We start from the raw sequence: 16,300 nt of genomic DNA, 5'->3' as shown, positions 1-16,300 counted from the left end.
ATGTATCAGGTGAAATGTCAGGCTTTGTTGAAACAAACCTTAGAATGAAAGACCAAAATAAAGAGGCTCACAGAAAGGTAAGCTGACAGTGAGAAGTGGACACTCAAAAGGGACGCGCAAGTGGAAACGGGCCGCTGTGACCGATCGGGCATCTGTTAGCCTCAGGTCAGTTTCCGCCGGCTCGTAATCTAACACCGCAAGCTGCCGCACACTCCTGTGTGCGTATTCATCACACTAGCAGATCTGACGTTGTTAAAATCTGTTGTGGGAGATTATTCGACATATTACAGATTACAAAGTCAAATTTACCATCTTGCGAAATGTGTGGGGTTTTTTTTTTTAAGCCATCAATACTATCGGGTGGCCTTTTATGTTGCACGACAAATCTGGTTATAGCCATTCACAGTGTATAATACACATAATATTATCACGACAGATGGCCCGCATCACACAGGTGGAAACACTTTTTAAGCCAAAGGACGGATGAAAATGACAGCGTAAACACAATTTAGGGTGACAAAAGCAGGTTAAATGGTCAAGCTCAAATCCGTTTTTGTTCCGTCAATCCTGAAGGAGACTAACATTTTGATCTTTCCACAAAACAGAATGTTTGACCTACATCTTGGTATCCAAACAAACTAAAAGCACAAACTATTTTCAGCACCTTAATGCTAATTTGATGAAAGCTAGGATTGGCCAGGCAGTTTATTCAACCATGTAACACGCAATAATAGACATTTAATTTTGACTGAAGCAAAATGTCATGCCACCTTAAAGCGTCATATTTCTTTCCAAAACTCATGTTCAAGGTGGAACACCGCCACAGGACGCAACATTGATATTTCAAGACAAAATTACATCCAGTCATTAATTTGTCACCTGAGGCAGCAAAAAGCCTTCCCCAAATGCACTGCATTGTCCATAATGATATTTAAGTGAGTCTCATGAAAAAAAAGTTTCTTTTTTTTCTTCCGCCAGCGACTGGCTGCAAAAGGTTACTCACTCTCTCTCTGCTCTCTCTCCCTCAAGATGGCATCCAGCCACTTCTGCTTATCCTCCGCTGTTTTGGCCATGCAGACAAACCACTTGTTTTTCGCTGTGTTGTGGATTTTCCAGCCATTGGTCACGGTGTAGTTGTTGCTGTGATAATCCGCTGTGGAGGGGAAAAAAAACCCCACACATTTAGAAATACAAGTTGAATGAATCCAATTAACAAAAATGATGGTCCTTTAACAACAAACCAAAGCAAATCAAGACAACAAATAAGAATACAAACGCAAATTTTACTGCTCTCTTCACCGACTGGAATGTAGTAACCGAGATGACTTGATTTTCGGACAGTGGCGTTTACAGTATATACGGTAATCTAAATAATTGATGGCCTCCGGTAATGGGCTACATTAGCCTCATGGGCAGAAGTCACATAAATACTTGACATACTTGAAGCCCAGTAGGGAGTAGCTCCAGTAGTATTGGGAAAAGCAAATGTCGGCTTGGGTGTGCACATACACTGGGGGAGCGTTTTGCTTCTGGTGGAAATCAATAGAAACGCTGACATCTGGGCACATTTAGGAGCCCTTAGGGACATTTCTAACTTTTACCTTAGAAGCTAAAACTTCCCTTCTGAAACTAGAATACTCGGCCTTATCTTATTCAACTCAGGAATTAGTTATCTGTTACGTATTTAGGCCAGATATGTAAGCAGTTAATATCTTAGCAGATAAGATTTCACAAATAGTCTCAACACTTATTATGTGAGGGGAATGGAAAAAAGAAAAAGAAAGAGGAAGCACGTGATAGAGAGGAAGACAGTGTTTCTAAATCGCCACACGCATTTTCACAACAGTGCCGGCTGAATCGCACTGATAGGCGAACCACATCCAGCCCACAGATGAGGTGTTGGCTTTCCGCATTGATCAGTATGCACATTTCTCACTGAGCTGGAGGTAACGTTTGCACTGCAGACTTATAACCACACCTCAAACGGAATATTGGACATCAAACAGGTCGTATTCCGCATGAGGTTGTGCGCGACATCCTCTGTGAAACGACAACACCCCACCCAAACAGTCAGCAAGTATCAGTTTCATAGTACCTATTGTAATCCTGAAAGACCAAATTCAGGAAGAAAGAAGTTTATTTTTTATTTTTTATGAGTCTATGGAGTGAAAATTTCAAAATTTCATCAAAAAGGGATCTACCAAAGTGAGGGGAAGTAAATTTACATAGACAGAAAGTGTGTTTATAAAAGTATATACATACTACTACCCAAACCTGGATGGTTCAAGAGGTCTACTGCCATTCTATTTATTACGTGACAGGGATTTAATGAAGAGTTTAGATTTCAATGACGGAATAACCAGTCAAGCCCACAATCTGACTAAGAGAGTCTGAATGCAACATTGCTGAGTAAACACCAACCTGTTCCATCTTCCACATTTTCCACCTCCATCACCTCCGTGTTGATTCTGCCCCTGAACACATAGAGAGGACCGTTGATAGACTTGGTCCTCTTGGTGGACTTTTTGCCAGAAACCCTAGGAAATGAGACAGCGCTGTGGTTACACTCAACACGAAAAACATCCCGGGGTGGCAGTGAAACAGCGTCTGCAACACTTCCACATTCATGCAAACATTCACAAAAATGAAGCGGGCATATCCTGCAGAAAAGAAAAATATATTTATTCAAATGTCGTCCCCCCCACCCCATTCAGTTACACGGTCGATAGACTGTACAGTAAACCTCCTCAACGACTCTCTAAATGACCATTAGTTATTTCCTTCAATGACTATTTCTCACCTGGACTTCCTCTTGCAGTAGACCAAAAGATTATCAAACAAGAAGAAGACTCGCTCTTGAATATTCCCCGCTGAGATCTTCAAGAGATTTCCATGAAGCAGCAACTCTGTGCAGATGTCCGTCAAGTTAGTCCCCTGAAAGAAAAAAGTATAATGTTATGAATGGGAATCATCTTGCAACCAACAGTTTGACTTGACGCTGGAAAAAAAAACACTTTGGTTTTAATTGAATCATTTTAATGGACAAATCCCTAAATTTGTGACCATATGCTTGGCCATCCAGCACTTAATGTAAATGTCAGCAGGCCGCAGCTGTAATGCAAGGAATGCACTAAACATCGTAGTCAATGGGGGTTACCTTGCTCTATATTTTCCTCAGGGAAACGTAAATCCCATTTTAGGAGGGGGTGGAGACTAAGCCTTAAATTCTGCACTTAGAAAAGACCCTAAATGCACCAGTACATCCGTTCACAGAAAAGTGACACGTTGGTGGAAGTGTCATGGTTACAAACATATATTTTAAATGAATGTTTCAATTGCGTTTAGAAAGATATGTATGCCCTAATTACCGATCTTAAACTACCAACAAGCACAACTGAGCTCATCGTAAAAAGTCAAGCGCTCCCATTAACCTTATATTGTAAGGAAAAACTCACATATTAGATTCAGAAGACAAAACAAGGCCCGCTGAAATTGAAAGCTCATCAGGTCTCATTACTCATTGTTAAAGGGCTGATTCCACTCTTAATCATCCGGAACTAAATATACCCATGTGTGGACACCACCCTAGGCACATTTACATCAGATTTGGACCACACTGCGGTCTTTCATGTTTAGACACCGTGGAAACCCCCTCGACCGGCCACGCCTGTGCTCAAGTGTCAGTTATTGCGTCCCGCGGGGATGTTTTTATGATGGAAGGTCATCAGTCAAATGTATGGAGAGACACACTGAGAAGGTTGGCTGAGGCTAAGCACGAGATTGTGTATCAGACTACGATCGATTGAACCTCATGTTAACGACACTGAGTTAAAATGTGTGGGCATGTGCCTGCATTTGTGTGTAATGTATCTGGACCCGCTTGGGTGCGAGTGGACTGGGCTTCCATTAAGGCTGCAGGTGAATAGCCTAAAGAGAGTCTACTGAGAGAAGAAAACAAGACACTAATGCTGTTAGGGATTGGTGGGAAGTGGATGTCTTTCTGACTATACCACGCTGATGTACAAATGAGCAAGACAATGCCTGTGTTCAAACACAAGATCATATGATCCATTTGATGCTGTTGGGTGCTGACGCTATTGTGGGCATGTACGTCGATGCTATCCGTGCAATGAAAAATGGGAATCCGGCTATTAAACAAATTCTGTTAAGGGTACGCAACAGCAAAGGAGTACAACCTAGAACATAAAAATAACAGTCAAGAGTATATTTATGCCGGACCAGTTGGTGACTGTTGGGAGTAGACACTGAAAGATAAAAAAAAAAAACTTGTTGTGTCCTCATTTCACCTGCAAGTTCGTCTTAACGGCTCCCGCATGCAATGTGAATGAGATAGCTGCATTTTCCAACAGTTTGCTAGTTTGGGACTTATACAATCCACAAGAAGCATAAAGAAAATGGATTGGGATTGTTTTTTGTGCAGGAGTATCTAAAGATTTTTATTAGGCGTATAGTATTTATTGACATATCCTCTTTACAGAGGATTTTTTTTGTTTTTCTATTTTATAGTGATCAGTGATCATGGTCAAATTTTGACATTTTTGTGGAGAGGAAATTCAAGATGGTGGTTTGGTTTTGGCATGCACACAGTAGGATGTACTAGTGAGGCCCACTCTCAGGGTCCATCCTTCCGTTTTTGTTTTTGCCTCTCTTCCCTCCTAAGGTCCCCTCATAGAACCACCCCCAAGTTCTGGTAAGGCTAGCGTTCTGCATCCTCCATCTCTTCTGATTGGGCAGAATGCCTGTTGGCATCCCCCTTGGCACCCTGTGTAGGTGGATTGTCCCTGTGGTGCCTCCTAAGACAAGGCCTCCGTTGTGGTGGGTGAGGGAGGCGTGAAAAATGCACTGGACCCTTCATTCGGCTCCCAAGCCCCATCCGTGCCCCTGCTGCAGGCTCTTGGCTACGGTGGCAATTAACTCTTTAGGATAGTATTTATTGTTGGTATGCACTAAATAGAAATGTGTGATCTACTCCTTGTTTTATTTGTCAGTGATGCAAAACGTCTTACAACATTCTTGGACCTCTTCAGGTATCGTATGAAAAATCTGTCCACCCTCGATTTTGCATAGTCGTTCACAAGCCTCCATGGTGACATTCATTTGGAATGTTTTGCCAACACAATTGTATGTGATGCAGTATTTTGCTATATTACTGTAAATAGTTCTCACTTTCAGAGTGCAATTTTGCACCAAACTCAACACAAATCTATTTTTTCCAAAGCCCTGTGAGAAGAAGGGTGTTTATGTGTTTATTCTTTTCCTTAATGTTACGGTCTAAGCTCAATGATGTGGTTCAGCACTAAACTGTCTCCCCTTTTTTTGTACCTAATTAGGGACAAAAAGATTGAGACAAAAATTAACCAATTTACGGTGGGGCAACACTTTCCCACTGCAACTTTTTCTCCTCCATTTGGGGTGGTGCATTGCCACTTCAAGCTAGCATACTATCTAAAAGTTGTAGGCGGAGAGTGCAGAAGCCATGGAAATACATATCCTTTCTGTCCTACTACAGACAGCCTCCACGTTTTACTACACCCAATTACGTACTGCCAGCTTTGGTTGCTTCTACCCCCTTTCACTATAGCCGACTCGGTCAACTGCTCTGTAACTGCCGTGGCAAATTTTGGGACGGTTTGAAAATCTTGGCAGGAATCCATCTCAATCACAGATTGTCACATCTGGCCATGAACCCCCCCACGTTGTCTCACGACCATCCAGTTGTGTCCAGGGTGGCCTGAAACTTTAGGAACAAAGTGTCAAATGCAGCAGAACATGCTGTGGTTTTAGTTACCCCTTGTACAGTCTTTTTAGTGACACAAGTGAGAATCAGGTGTGAATGGGAATGTTTTAAAAAGGAATATGTCAAAGGATAAGCATACCATGGGAATTTTCTTCATTTCCACCACTTCCCCCACACATTTCCCAACCTGATTACAATTGTCACGCTTTCACTCGGGCCTCACTCTGCTGTCACTCTGCTGTCCTTGTTCTCACCTCCCAGCCTTCAATGTGAGACTGCAGCTGTTCCAGGGCTTCCAGTTTCTCCATCTGCCGCTTAGTCTCATTGATGTTGGAGCAGACCGCCTTCATGGCCTGCAGAGCCTCCTCTACAGCGGGATAGTCAGCATGCTTCTTAGGGGTCCGCTTCAGTAACTCCTGTGGTGGATAAACGGGAGGAGCCGGGGGAGATTTAGAAACAAGACGTTCTGTTTGTCAGCAGAAAATAATTACTACAGCATAAATTACAATTAGTATCTTGATAGCTACCAGACACGTTCTTATCAAGATCTTCCATTTCTGATTTTCCTTCAGCAAATTCAAATAAAAGCTGGTTTGACTTACCTTAGCAAAGTCATCAGATAAAATGGATATCCTTCATTATGTCTGTCATTATAATTAGCACTCAATTTAAATGTAATAGAAATATAGTGTTGCACAATGATAACATCTTAACTCAACAGAATATGGCATGTCATGTACAGGAAATGATCGACATGTGGTCAAAATGTTGCACGCAACAGTCAAACCAGGCCAGACAATGACAGTATCTAACACTTTGCGCAGACAATTAAAAGTTGGATATACAGTAAATATCAGTGTTAAAAATGAAATGTTAAAAAAGCAAGTCACTGGTCATTCAGATTTGAGTGGGTTTTGACCTTCAGCAGAAGAGGGTACTTGCAGATCCTCTGGATGGGAGTGAGAAGATAGCCCTCTAATGGAATATCTGTGCTCTTCTTCCCTCCCAGTAGCATACAGTGCTGTGGAAGAGGCAAATATGCATGCGAGTGAACATACAATTAACATGAAGCATAGGTGATCTCTGTAGCACTCATACTTTTAAAACAGAAAACAGAAAGGAATGGTCTAATACGCAAATAGTAGGGGTGTAACGATACATCGATCACATCGATTAATCGATATTATGCTCTACGATTTATTGGCATCGATGCTAAAGGTAAACATCGATTTAAAAAAACTTTGAGCTTGGACTCTTTCCCCACAGCCTTCAGTGCAGCATTTGTTTCTGTTCTTCTTTCTCTTTCAGCAATGACCTATGATAATTGTTCTCATTTCATTTCAGAACAGCAATGTGTAACATCGCTAGTTACAGAGCTGTAATCTGTTCTTGTTAAGGAGAAAAGTTACGGATGTGGCGCATTTTCCAAATACCTTTCTTTCTACACAAATTGTTACATGTTTACACAGCGCTAACCATGCCCGAGGTCAAAAGGATGCATAGAACAATTATTTTTTTAATCAATGAAAAGGAATTTGGGTCATGCAACTTTCATTGTTACAAAAACGCTTCTTTAAAACAAATTGTGGTGCGAAGAGTGGCATTGATTTTACTTAAACTCTTCGAAATTATACTAAACCACAACATCCTGTCACAATGACAGAAATTCTGACTTACACTTTGCGCCTTTATGTCAGCTTCCGCCACCACTACTGTCACATCTTTAGTTTGATTTGGGCTGCTGACAAGACAACTAAAAGTATATCAACCATTTTACCATTCCAACTTTCCGTTACAGCTTATCTTTATTAGGATAGTGGCGGTTGCTGGAGTCTAAGCCATCTGATTTTAAGCAAGAGGCGGAGTACAACCTGGACTGGACACCAAACTATCTTGGGGCTCATATACGTACATAAACAAACAGAGATGAATAAGCAAAATGTCCCCTTATGTTTCCAATGACCCCCGTAGTGTCTTTCCTAGTAGAGTACTAGAGACCACATCTGCTTGTGGCTCCCAAATCTCGAAAATAGGAGGCCCTTAGTAATCGGGCTCCTCACCGGTGGAGCCTTCTTCCAGATTCTTCCCAATTCAGTCTGGTAGGCAGACTCTATATTCAAGAGCAAGCCACCATTTTGGTGAAGCTTATACTGTAGTTAAGGTTGGCTCAGGCTTGTCTTGAATCATCTCTTTGTTATCCTGCCATAGGCCTCAACTGTTTGGGGATTTCCCATGGTGCACCAAGATGCTCTGATTTTGACACCATCATGATGCCATTTCAGAAGTGGTTTTGTAGCACTAGTCACGTTACATTTTCATTTTTCTATGTGTAATCTCACTACAAAGTAGAGTAAGGCAAAAGGGGTAATCAGTAAATCTGAAGTGGATTATTTCTACTTCCATAATCTCTTACGGGAGGATTACAACGTAAAAATTGCCAAATTAGAGGTCAGACAATTTTAATCTCAGAGGTACAAAGCCAATCAAGTTCAGCGCCTCGCTCTACTACTATTACAATTATTTCTCGCACTGCTGATTTGTATTGTGTATTGTTCATTGCTTGACAAGCCCAATTTTGCTCAATGCCACTGGTCGAAGCAGACGGCTGCCCGATACATTGGTTCTGTTGAAGGTTTTTCCTTTGGCGTCTTCAAAGTACTTGTTTGTCGAAAGTTCTTTTGTATATGGATGTCTTTATATATATAAAAAGATGAATTGGCAATATACATTTCTTCTGCTTTGAATTGAAGCCAACTGATTTAAATTGGTGGTTGTGCAGCCTTTGTGCGGGTGAATAAATTCCTTAAAAAAACCCGCCGCACGCACACACACTCATGCAGACGATCTATCTCTATTGAACACCCCACTTTCTAAATCCAATCAAGTGCACCGATTCGCTCTTTTTTTTTTTTCCTACTTGTTTATAATCTGCCAGCCTAAAGCTAGAACTCCCCCATTTCTTCTTTGGTTCTTCAGTCTGACCTCCTTTTCTGCTTTTAACTTCTCTTCTTCTCCTCCAAACTAATTAACATTAGATTTTTACATGAAATTCCAGACGCTCGGTTTCCAATTTGCATGAATATCCTCGCTTTCAGAGAAGGAAAATGACAAGGGAATTTAACACTGCAGAGAATGACCTGACACTGTGAAAGAAAAACCATTCAATCTGAACTAAAATACATGGAAACACTGCTTGGAAATGTATTCCAGTATGTTCTTTTGGGATAGGTGTCACAAAAGAAACATTCAACTAAAAAGCAAAGAAAATTCCAAATGCCTGAATTGTTAAACTGTTGCTGCTTGGAATTTAGTTGTTGACACGTTAAAAAATGTTATGCAACTTTGTTATGACCACGTGTTTTGGCAAATAGCGGAATTCAACTTGTATCTTGTTTGTTTGACTCTGTGACAATGTTTCTGTTTTGCTGAAGCTTGCAAGACCAAGCCAGTGGTATCCTCCGACCTCAATCTGGCACACATACTACATACGAATGATGTGAAGTAATTTGATGAACCTAGATGGAGGATCACTTAGCCGCAACAAAGACTGATCAGTAATTCCAAAGTCAACACCAACATTGTTACTCTGATCCCGCTGTTTCCAGACTTACGGGTCAGAAGAAAGCCGCAGCGGCAACCATCTGGAAACAACAAACTCATGTACATCGGCTCATTCTACCAATCCCATCCCGGCTGCCAGCAATACGCAGCTGGCTGACCCCCGGCCCCCTATCTGCTCAGTCCCTACAAGTCTGCAGAAAATTTCCTCTGCAAATCCTGCTCACCGCTTTGAGCTTATTGTCTGGGGCCCGGCGTTTGGGGTGTCAAAACATGGAAACAGCTGGCAGCGGAAACACTACAAGAGTATCACACAAAAGTGACCTTGATGGCAGTTGCATCCTGTCCAGGCAGGAAGAACCCCTAGGACCCTCCTATGGTCTCAGTCTCTTTATGCAAGTGTTAAAACATGGAAATGGGGTTGACATAATGAGAGGAAAAAAGAGGATGAGGGAGATGATATTAGAAGAAACATATGAGAGGGAGATTTGGAGAGACAGATGATGATGATGGGAGTGGGTGGGAACAAATTGGGAACAAATGTAAGGACAAGCACCATTAAGGAACATATTACTCATAAAAGATACACAGTGCAGTTAAAGAGGGTAAAACTGGCTACTCACCAGGAGGAAAGTCCTGATGTGGGGTATCTTGTTTAGCTCCATGAGGAGCCGCAAAGCCTTCTCATGGTTGCTACAGTACTCGCCATAAACTGAGAAACTGTCCCTCTGCAAAATAGAAGAAAAAAATAGGGATGACAGATCTTACACCTTTTTGCCAGTTGTTAATAATGACACATTGTCTTGTAAATGGACTACTTCTTTTTATGTCCCGTTTTTCATGTGTAAAGTGATACATTCATCATTCATTATTCACATAGCATTGGGGACACAACGCAGAGACACCATTGAGGCCACAATTGACCTCGTCTGCCTTCTGTTGCGAGCCCTTCTTATGTAGTACCTAACGTTAGCTACAATCCCTACAATGGGATACTATGAGTACTAACTGCACGTGGTCCTCAAATATATGTCACTATAATTATTTGGATATCAAGGAAGCAGAATCTGCAATCATACAATTTGGGGCTGGACCTATATTTGGGTCAATTTTAAAATGTGCTTTGGTTGTGTCGTGGTTTGGTGCCTTTCACACAGACAAAGCGAGTTTGAGTCCCGCTCTGTGCTCCAACCCTCAACCACAGGTCCGGACAAATATTAGTGGGTTGTTTCAAAAATGGCACTCAGGATTAAAAACTGTGCCAAATAAATCATGGGTTTGACTTGCTATGTACCAAATAAATTGTGACATCACTCAATCTCCAATAATCATTTGCACTCTCAATCAGAATCAGCAGAGAAACCTTTTCTTGGATAAGTGCCTTTGCAGCTAACTATGCTTACGATTAAACCGACCTGAAGGATTTTCTGTCCTTGGACGTCAACAAACAGTCGCCGCAAGTAGTGCCTTTCAATTGACTATGCTGAACGATGGTGAAAGACACCACTTGTGCTCAGAATAGCTCCCCAAGTCTTTGATAAACGTAAAGCTTCACTTAAATTCTTCTTCGCTGGAATGTTTTTCCTAAAGCAAAACGAGAAGTTTGTGTCACGCTCTGAGAAGTGAAAGCATAATGGCTGTAGTTAAGAACGTATAATGACGTGAGTGTTGGAAGACTCGCAGAAGAGACGCCCAGATTGAGCAAATATTGACGCCTCAGATTTCGCGTCCAACATGCAATTACTTTTTGGACTTTGGAAAGGCGGGATTACCCTCCGGGCAGAGTCTTCAACTATGATTTCTTGACTCCAAAAGCTAGTTTTTGATGCGGCTAAAAAAAACGAACCTGAAGTAACAATAACCGTGCCGATAAAGACGCTTCAAGGATGAAACTCTTTGTCTTTGAATATTAATGATCAGCCTTGATTGGCAGCCGGTCTTATGGAACAATGTGGGAGGTTAATCAAATCCCAGTCATGGTGTTGAACTCAGCCTGGGGTCAAGGGCTACGACCGGAGGGTGCCAGACGGGGGCGACCAATTGGCTGAAAGCTATCAGTGCTGAAGGTGACGAAGGTCACGAGCTGCAAAAGGGGAGTGTAATTGATATGCAGCTACAAAGGGGGAAGCGCAGTACTTGCAAAGCACAACACATAAACACTGCGCCACACGTCAGCAGAAACATGATGTGAAAATGTGAGCCTTTTCACACTAGCTACATTTCATACAAACTTATTATTATTTTGGGAGAGCGTTGCCAGGTTGTGTCACAATTCATGTTGCTGAAGAAAACAGTGGGCATTTTAAAGCTCTTTTTAAAATAACTTATACTTGTTTATTCTTATTTATACAGGACTTGAGTTGAAAATTATAAATAGTACCAAAAGATGAGAAATGGGTTTTAGCTTTCCAGATAGTTCTCGTGAAATCAAGTTACATTTTGTGATGGGATTTAAATTGGATACTTTCTCAGCCCATGTGGGGATTGGCTTTGGGACAATATTTACACTTGCAGTACAATTTTAAGGGAACAGTTTCATGAAATGGTCATAACATCTGTATTGGAATTTTAGACTGTTTGACTGCTGACACAACATGACAGTCAGTTGGAATTAAAGGAACCTCTGCAAATGTTTTTGTAGACATGGTGGAATGTATCTACATTGTAAACGGACTATTTTATGCAAATAATGACTAAATGAATAATGACATTTCATGGTTTTGATTTACTGCTTTGACTCACGATCTCTAAAAAGATCAGTTTTAGTAAATACTGCCTTCAGTCAACCATCTTCTTTCCTATCATATTCAATTGTTTTCCAGTCAAATTCCAGTTCCAAATCCAAGCACCTCCTGCTTGCACCTCCATAGTCTGACCTTTCTGTGGCCCAGTCTGACCACGCAGTAATGGAAAAAGACTCCCGTAATCAATTTTCCACCCTGACAGACGGAACGGCTTTGACGTCTCGGCCACATGTGTGAAGGTCTCATCTGATGAGCCAATAGAAGGCGTCATCAACAGACACAAGTCATTTCATGCAGCATGCAATTACAGAGTTGTTTGGGACGTACGTATGACCATAGATAGGTTTGTCAATATTATTACCAAAACAGATATAAAAGATGAGCGATATCATTGCAGGACCTAAATGTCAAAATGAGAAAATAATTCACAACACTTCACACTTGTGCGTCAATGTAGCACTTCCTATTAAGTGAGGGTGAAGCAAAATGTGCTTTGACAAAAATATTGTGCATTGTGATGTCGATGAGAATTTAACGACGGTTTGCTTTTAGTTCCTTTGATTAATTAATCACCCAAACTACGGTGGAGCAATTTTGTTTAAAGATGTGGTTTCAGGTTCCAGCATCACTGCAACAGACTGTGGCACAGTACCCAGCTGTAACACTCAACGGCCTCAGTGAAAGTTGACTTGAAAATAGTTGGTTAAAGCAAGACAAAGTGAGGCAGCACGAGCTGGAGATGGAGTGCGATCGACCAGCAGAAAGGCATTGTCCCCTCGCAGACTGACACAGCAGCTCTTCCTCACAGGACACAGACTCTTCTTTGTTTGTCCCCAGAGGCCATACGAGTTCAAACAGAGGGGAGCGGTGGTAGCGGTGGAAGTGCTGGGTGGGGTGGAGGCAGCAGGATGGATGGGTGGAATGTTTACCAAGAGCCGAGGAGACGCTCCAAATACATTATAAGTAATCTCAAAGGTTGATGACACAAATCGAACGGTGCTATATTAAACCGGTATAAATAAAAGTAATTTAGAAAATGTCCATGGAAAATATAGCCAGTGCAGTTCAATATGAGTAACATTCGCAGCATGTTTTTACATTGTGGTTAAAGTCAGCGCAGACAGTTCTTCTGATATTCATTCAAGGCATTTGACTTTAAAGTGAGGACCCAAAAAAAATCCCCTTTTCATTTGCTACTACTGACCACAAACTATGCAGACTCAGCATTAACCACCACTTGGCATAATTTCGCTTTTTAGTTAGTCTGTTAGTCTTTACGTGATATGAATGAATGGATTTATCTACTAGCCCAGTGCAGGTCCGCATTTGCTATTGAATCCCAAAAAGTAGTAACATGTCTAAAGCTCCATCTGAAGATGCCCAAGTACAATGATGACAGAAAAAAAAACACAATAGTGACCAACCAAACAGATCCTGACGCTAGAGAGGAAGACATACAATAGTTTTCCCTCTGGAGTAATTTATGTTAGGATGGTTGCATGTAAACATGCTGAGTGACTAAATAAGAGAGTGACATTTAGTAAGGGAGGATGTGGGGAGGGAGGAGAGGCGGGTGGCGCGTATGTCTCAGTGAATAGGGGAGTGGGGGTGCTAGAGGCAAAGTTAGAATTCGGGCTATTTTCCTTACATCTGTGGTTAGAAGTGTGCATGTTTTTCATGCCCATGTAGTTGCTGTTTGTGTGTTTGTGTTCTGTTGGACTTACAAACTGGAGAAACACATGTCCCAGTGCATGATGGGGCTGGGGTTCAGGCTGCAGGATGGCCTCCACAGAGGACAACACCTCTTTGTGCAATTCCAGGATGTCCTCAATGTTGGAAAACAGAATCTATAAACAGTGGGATGATTTAAAGGGAGGGGATAGAGAGATAGAGGAAAAGGAAAGGAGAGAGGAAGGAAGTGGCCGACAGATGGATCAGGATGAAGGGTAGAAGGGTACAACGGGATAAATCAATTCCGTGTGGAAGGAAATCCAGATTGTTGTTTGAGGAAAAAACAGTCAGTCTTACCTTGACATGTTCAGGTGAGAGACATTGCTGGTCATCTGCAGTTTGTCTGATTCTGTGCAAAAATGCCTGGAAAGGGAAAGAAAAATACAATATGTTAAGTATGTTGGACAAAACAATCATTCTCCGAGAGTCTTTGTTTCATCAAAATAAGACTATTGTAAACATCTGCTTTTACTTTGGAAAACAATGATCAAACAAGTAACTGGAATTAGGTTGGCGAGTACAGCAATTCCTCTTGTGTGACATTGTGTTTTGAAACACTCAACACTAAATATACAACAATAATTGGTTAACAAACAGTAACGGGAGGGGGGGGGTTGCAATTTGAACCAGCACCAGTCAAAGCAAGACACTAATAAATAAAAAGGGTTGGGGAACAAGAGTCTTCTGTATTTCCTTCTCAGTGTGTGGCTGTTGGCCGCAGTGGGGAGAATATTTTCTCTTCTGTCCAACTAAAGTCTGAACTGTGCCGTCTTATGCACCACTTCTGTGTTTAATTCGTTGGTGGGATACACAGTGTCGCGCCACTATGATGTCATGTTTAGTGCCGTCCTGCCATGGAAACACAACCGGATCAGTATTTAGCTGTTTGATCCAAACCCTGGATCTGAAGCAAAACATAGAAGCACTGCTTTTTGTTAGTTAAACATATTTGATACGGTGAGTTAATGCACCTGAAAGGTAATGTTGAAAACAGGAACCAAAATGACTGTTTCACTGTCGAGCTCTGCTTTGAATTTTACGAATGAAACAGAATCACTTGACGCGAGGTTGTGCCATTGTGCACTTGAGAACTAAGCCAGTAAAAAAAAGAGGGATGTGAATCTTTCTTCGCCCATCGCTTCCCCATTTTTCTGGCCATTATGCCTTATCTGACAGTCTTAAACCACCTCTATCCGTCTGACTTTCAACCTACGCTCCAGACAACCATCGGCTCAAAAATAAGAAGGATAAAGTGGAGACGTCCATTCCAAACCCACAGAATCAAACCCTCCCCCTCCCCCCCATCTTCCTTCCTCTTCCTGTCGATGTAATGAATGGTGTTGCGCTTTATGAGTGTTGCTAAGGGCCAGAGACTGGCCTTGCAATTCTGTAGTGACGGCATTGAATTTAGCAAACGGTTATGCAAAGAGCGGAGACGGAGACTCTGAGTTTTGTGAAATCTCCACACCTAGCGCCACTGTCCGACTGTGGAAGAGAGTAAAACCACTAGATTTAAGGCAGTGCTTCTCAAATAGTGGGGCGCGCCCCCCAGGGTGCTATTCCTGGGGGGGCGCGTGTTTTTTTGGCAGTACTAGAATAAAGTGTAATTGCGCGTTTACTACAGCAGGGGGCAGTGGCGCTCTCATTGTTACTTCTGTCACGTTTGCAACATTTTACGACTTACAAGACAAGTTAGGATAGTCACGGTGGGGAGGGGGGGCGCGAATAGTTTTCTTCTTGCTAGGGGGGGGCGTAACAGAAAATAATTGAGAAGCACTGATTTAAGGTAATAAAAAAAAAAAAAAACTCCTTGCCACTGGGTTGCCCCATGTAGCTGTTCTGAAGTGTGAATTTACTTGCTGCTATGTAAGGAAAATTAAAATTAAAATTACAACATACTGCAGCTTCAAGTTCAAGTCAGATCCAATAAAACACTTTATGCGCTATAAAAATAAACTCCAAGTCAACACCAAGTGTTACTTACAGTAGCAGCCCCTTGAGAAAAAAGACGGCTAACACTTATAATCACACATTTGCTCACAAGGTTGAAGAAATTATCATTTCTGAGGAGACCAGAATAAAATGCAAAGACAGTGAGGTGCCACCTCTCTAATTAAAAACAGAGAAACTGTAGTTGGGTTACTGGCTGTTATTTTGGAGTGGAACCCACAGTACTTGAGGCGTGCACTAATTATTTTTTCCTCCATATGGCAATTTGTCACAAGTCCACACTGAAGGGTTCAATCAAGTGAGAGAGTGCCCAGTGGCTGATGGTGATTCTCTTTAGCAGGGCAAAAGATGAACAAATAAAATAGGGGGAAGTGATAATGCTGCAAGATAAAGTGAGTTTAAAAACTAAAAATATCCGACAAAAAATGTGCTTCACAGATGTGGCGACCCAATGGGTTATAGTCGGTGGGCCAGAGCAACAAAGAGTCCCTTTCAGTCGAGTCCTCCATCTATTGGCCATCCTCACCCAGGGTTGTGTTGGCTGTTGTCAGTGTTCCAT

At 41.8% G+C, this 16,300-nt stretch overlaps 1 protein-coding gene across 1 annotated transcript in view; it reads right to left on the bottom strand.

Annotated features, from left to right (window-relative positions):
- Positions 1-16,300, bottom strand: part of prex1 (phosphatidylinositol-3,4,5-trisphosphate-dependent Rac exchange factor 1) — a 59,382-nt gene that overhangs the window by 31,100 nt on the left and 11,982 nt on the right. The window contains exons 2-9 of the mRNA XM_061267931.1: positions 14,089-14,154; positions 13,785-13,907; positions 9,940-10,044; positions 6,678-6,779; positions 6,013-6,174; positions 2,801-2,934; positions 2,422-2,537; positions 1,004-1,153 (exon numbers count right to left, since the gene is read on the bottom strand). Coding sequence (XP_061123915.1) covers positions 1,004-1,153; positions 2,422-2,537; positions 2,801-2,934; positions 6,013-6,174; positions 6,678-6,779; positions 9,940-10,044; positions 13,785-13,907; positions 14,089-14,154 — 958 coding nt within the window. The remainder of the gene's footprint in view (positions 1-1,003; positions 1,154-2,421; positions 2,538-2,800; positions 2,935-6,012; positions 6,175-6,677; positions 6,780-9,939; positions 10,045-13,784; positions 13,908-14,088; positions 14,155-16,300) is intronic.

The sequence above is a fragment of the Syngnathus typhle genome, linkage group LG2 (assembly GCF_033458585.1).
Source record: "Syngnathus typhle isolate RoL2023-S1 ecotype Sweden linkage group LG2, RoL_Styp_1.0, whole genome shotgun sequence".
Classification (NCBI taxonomy): domain Eukaryota; kingdom Metazoa; phylum Chordata; class Actinopteri; order Syngnathiformes; family Syngnathidae; genus Syngnathus; species Syngnathus typhle.
The sequence above is the reverse complement of the archived record's forward strand: the minus strand, read 5'-3'. Positions and strand labels throughout refer to the sequence as shown.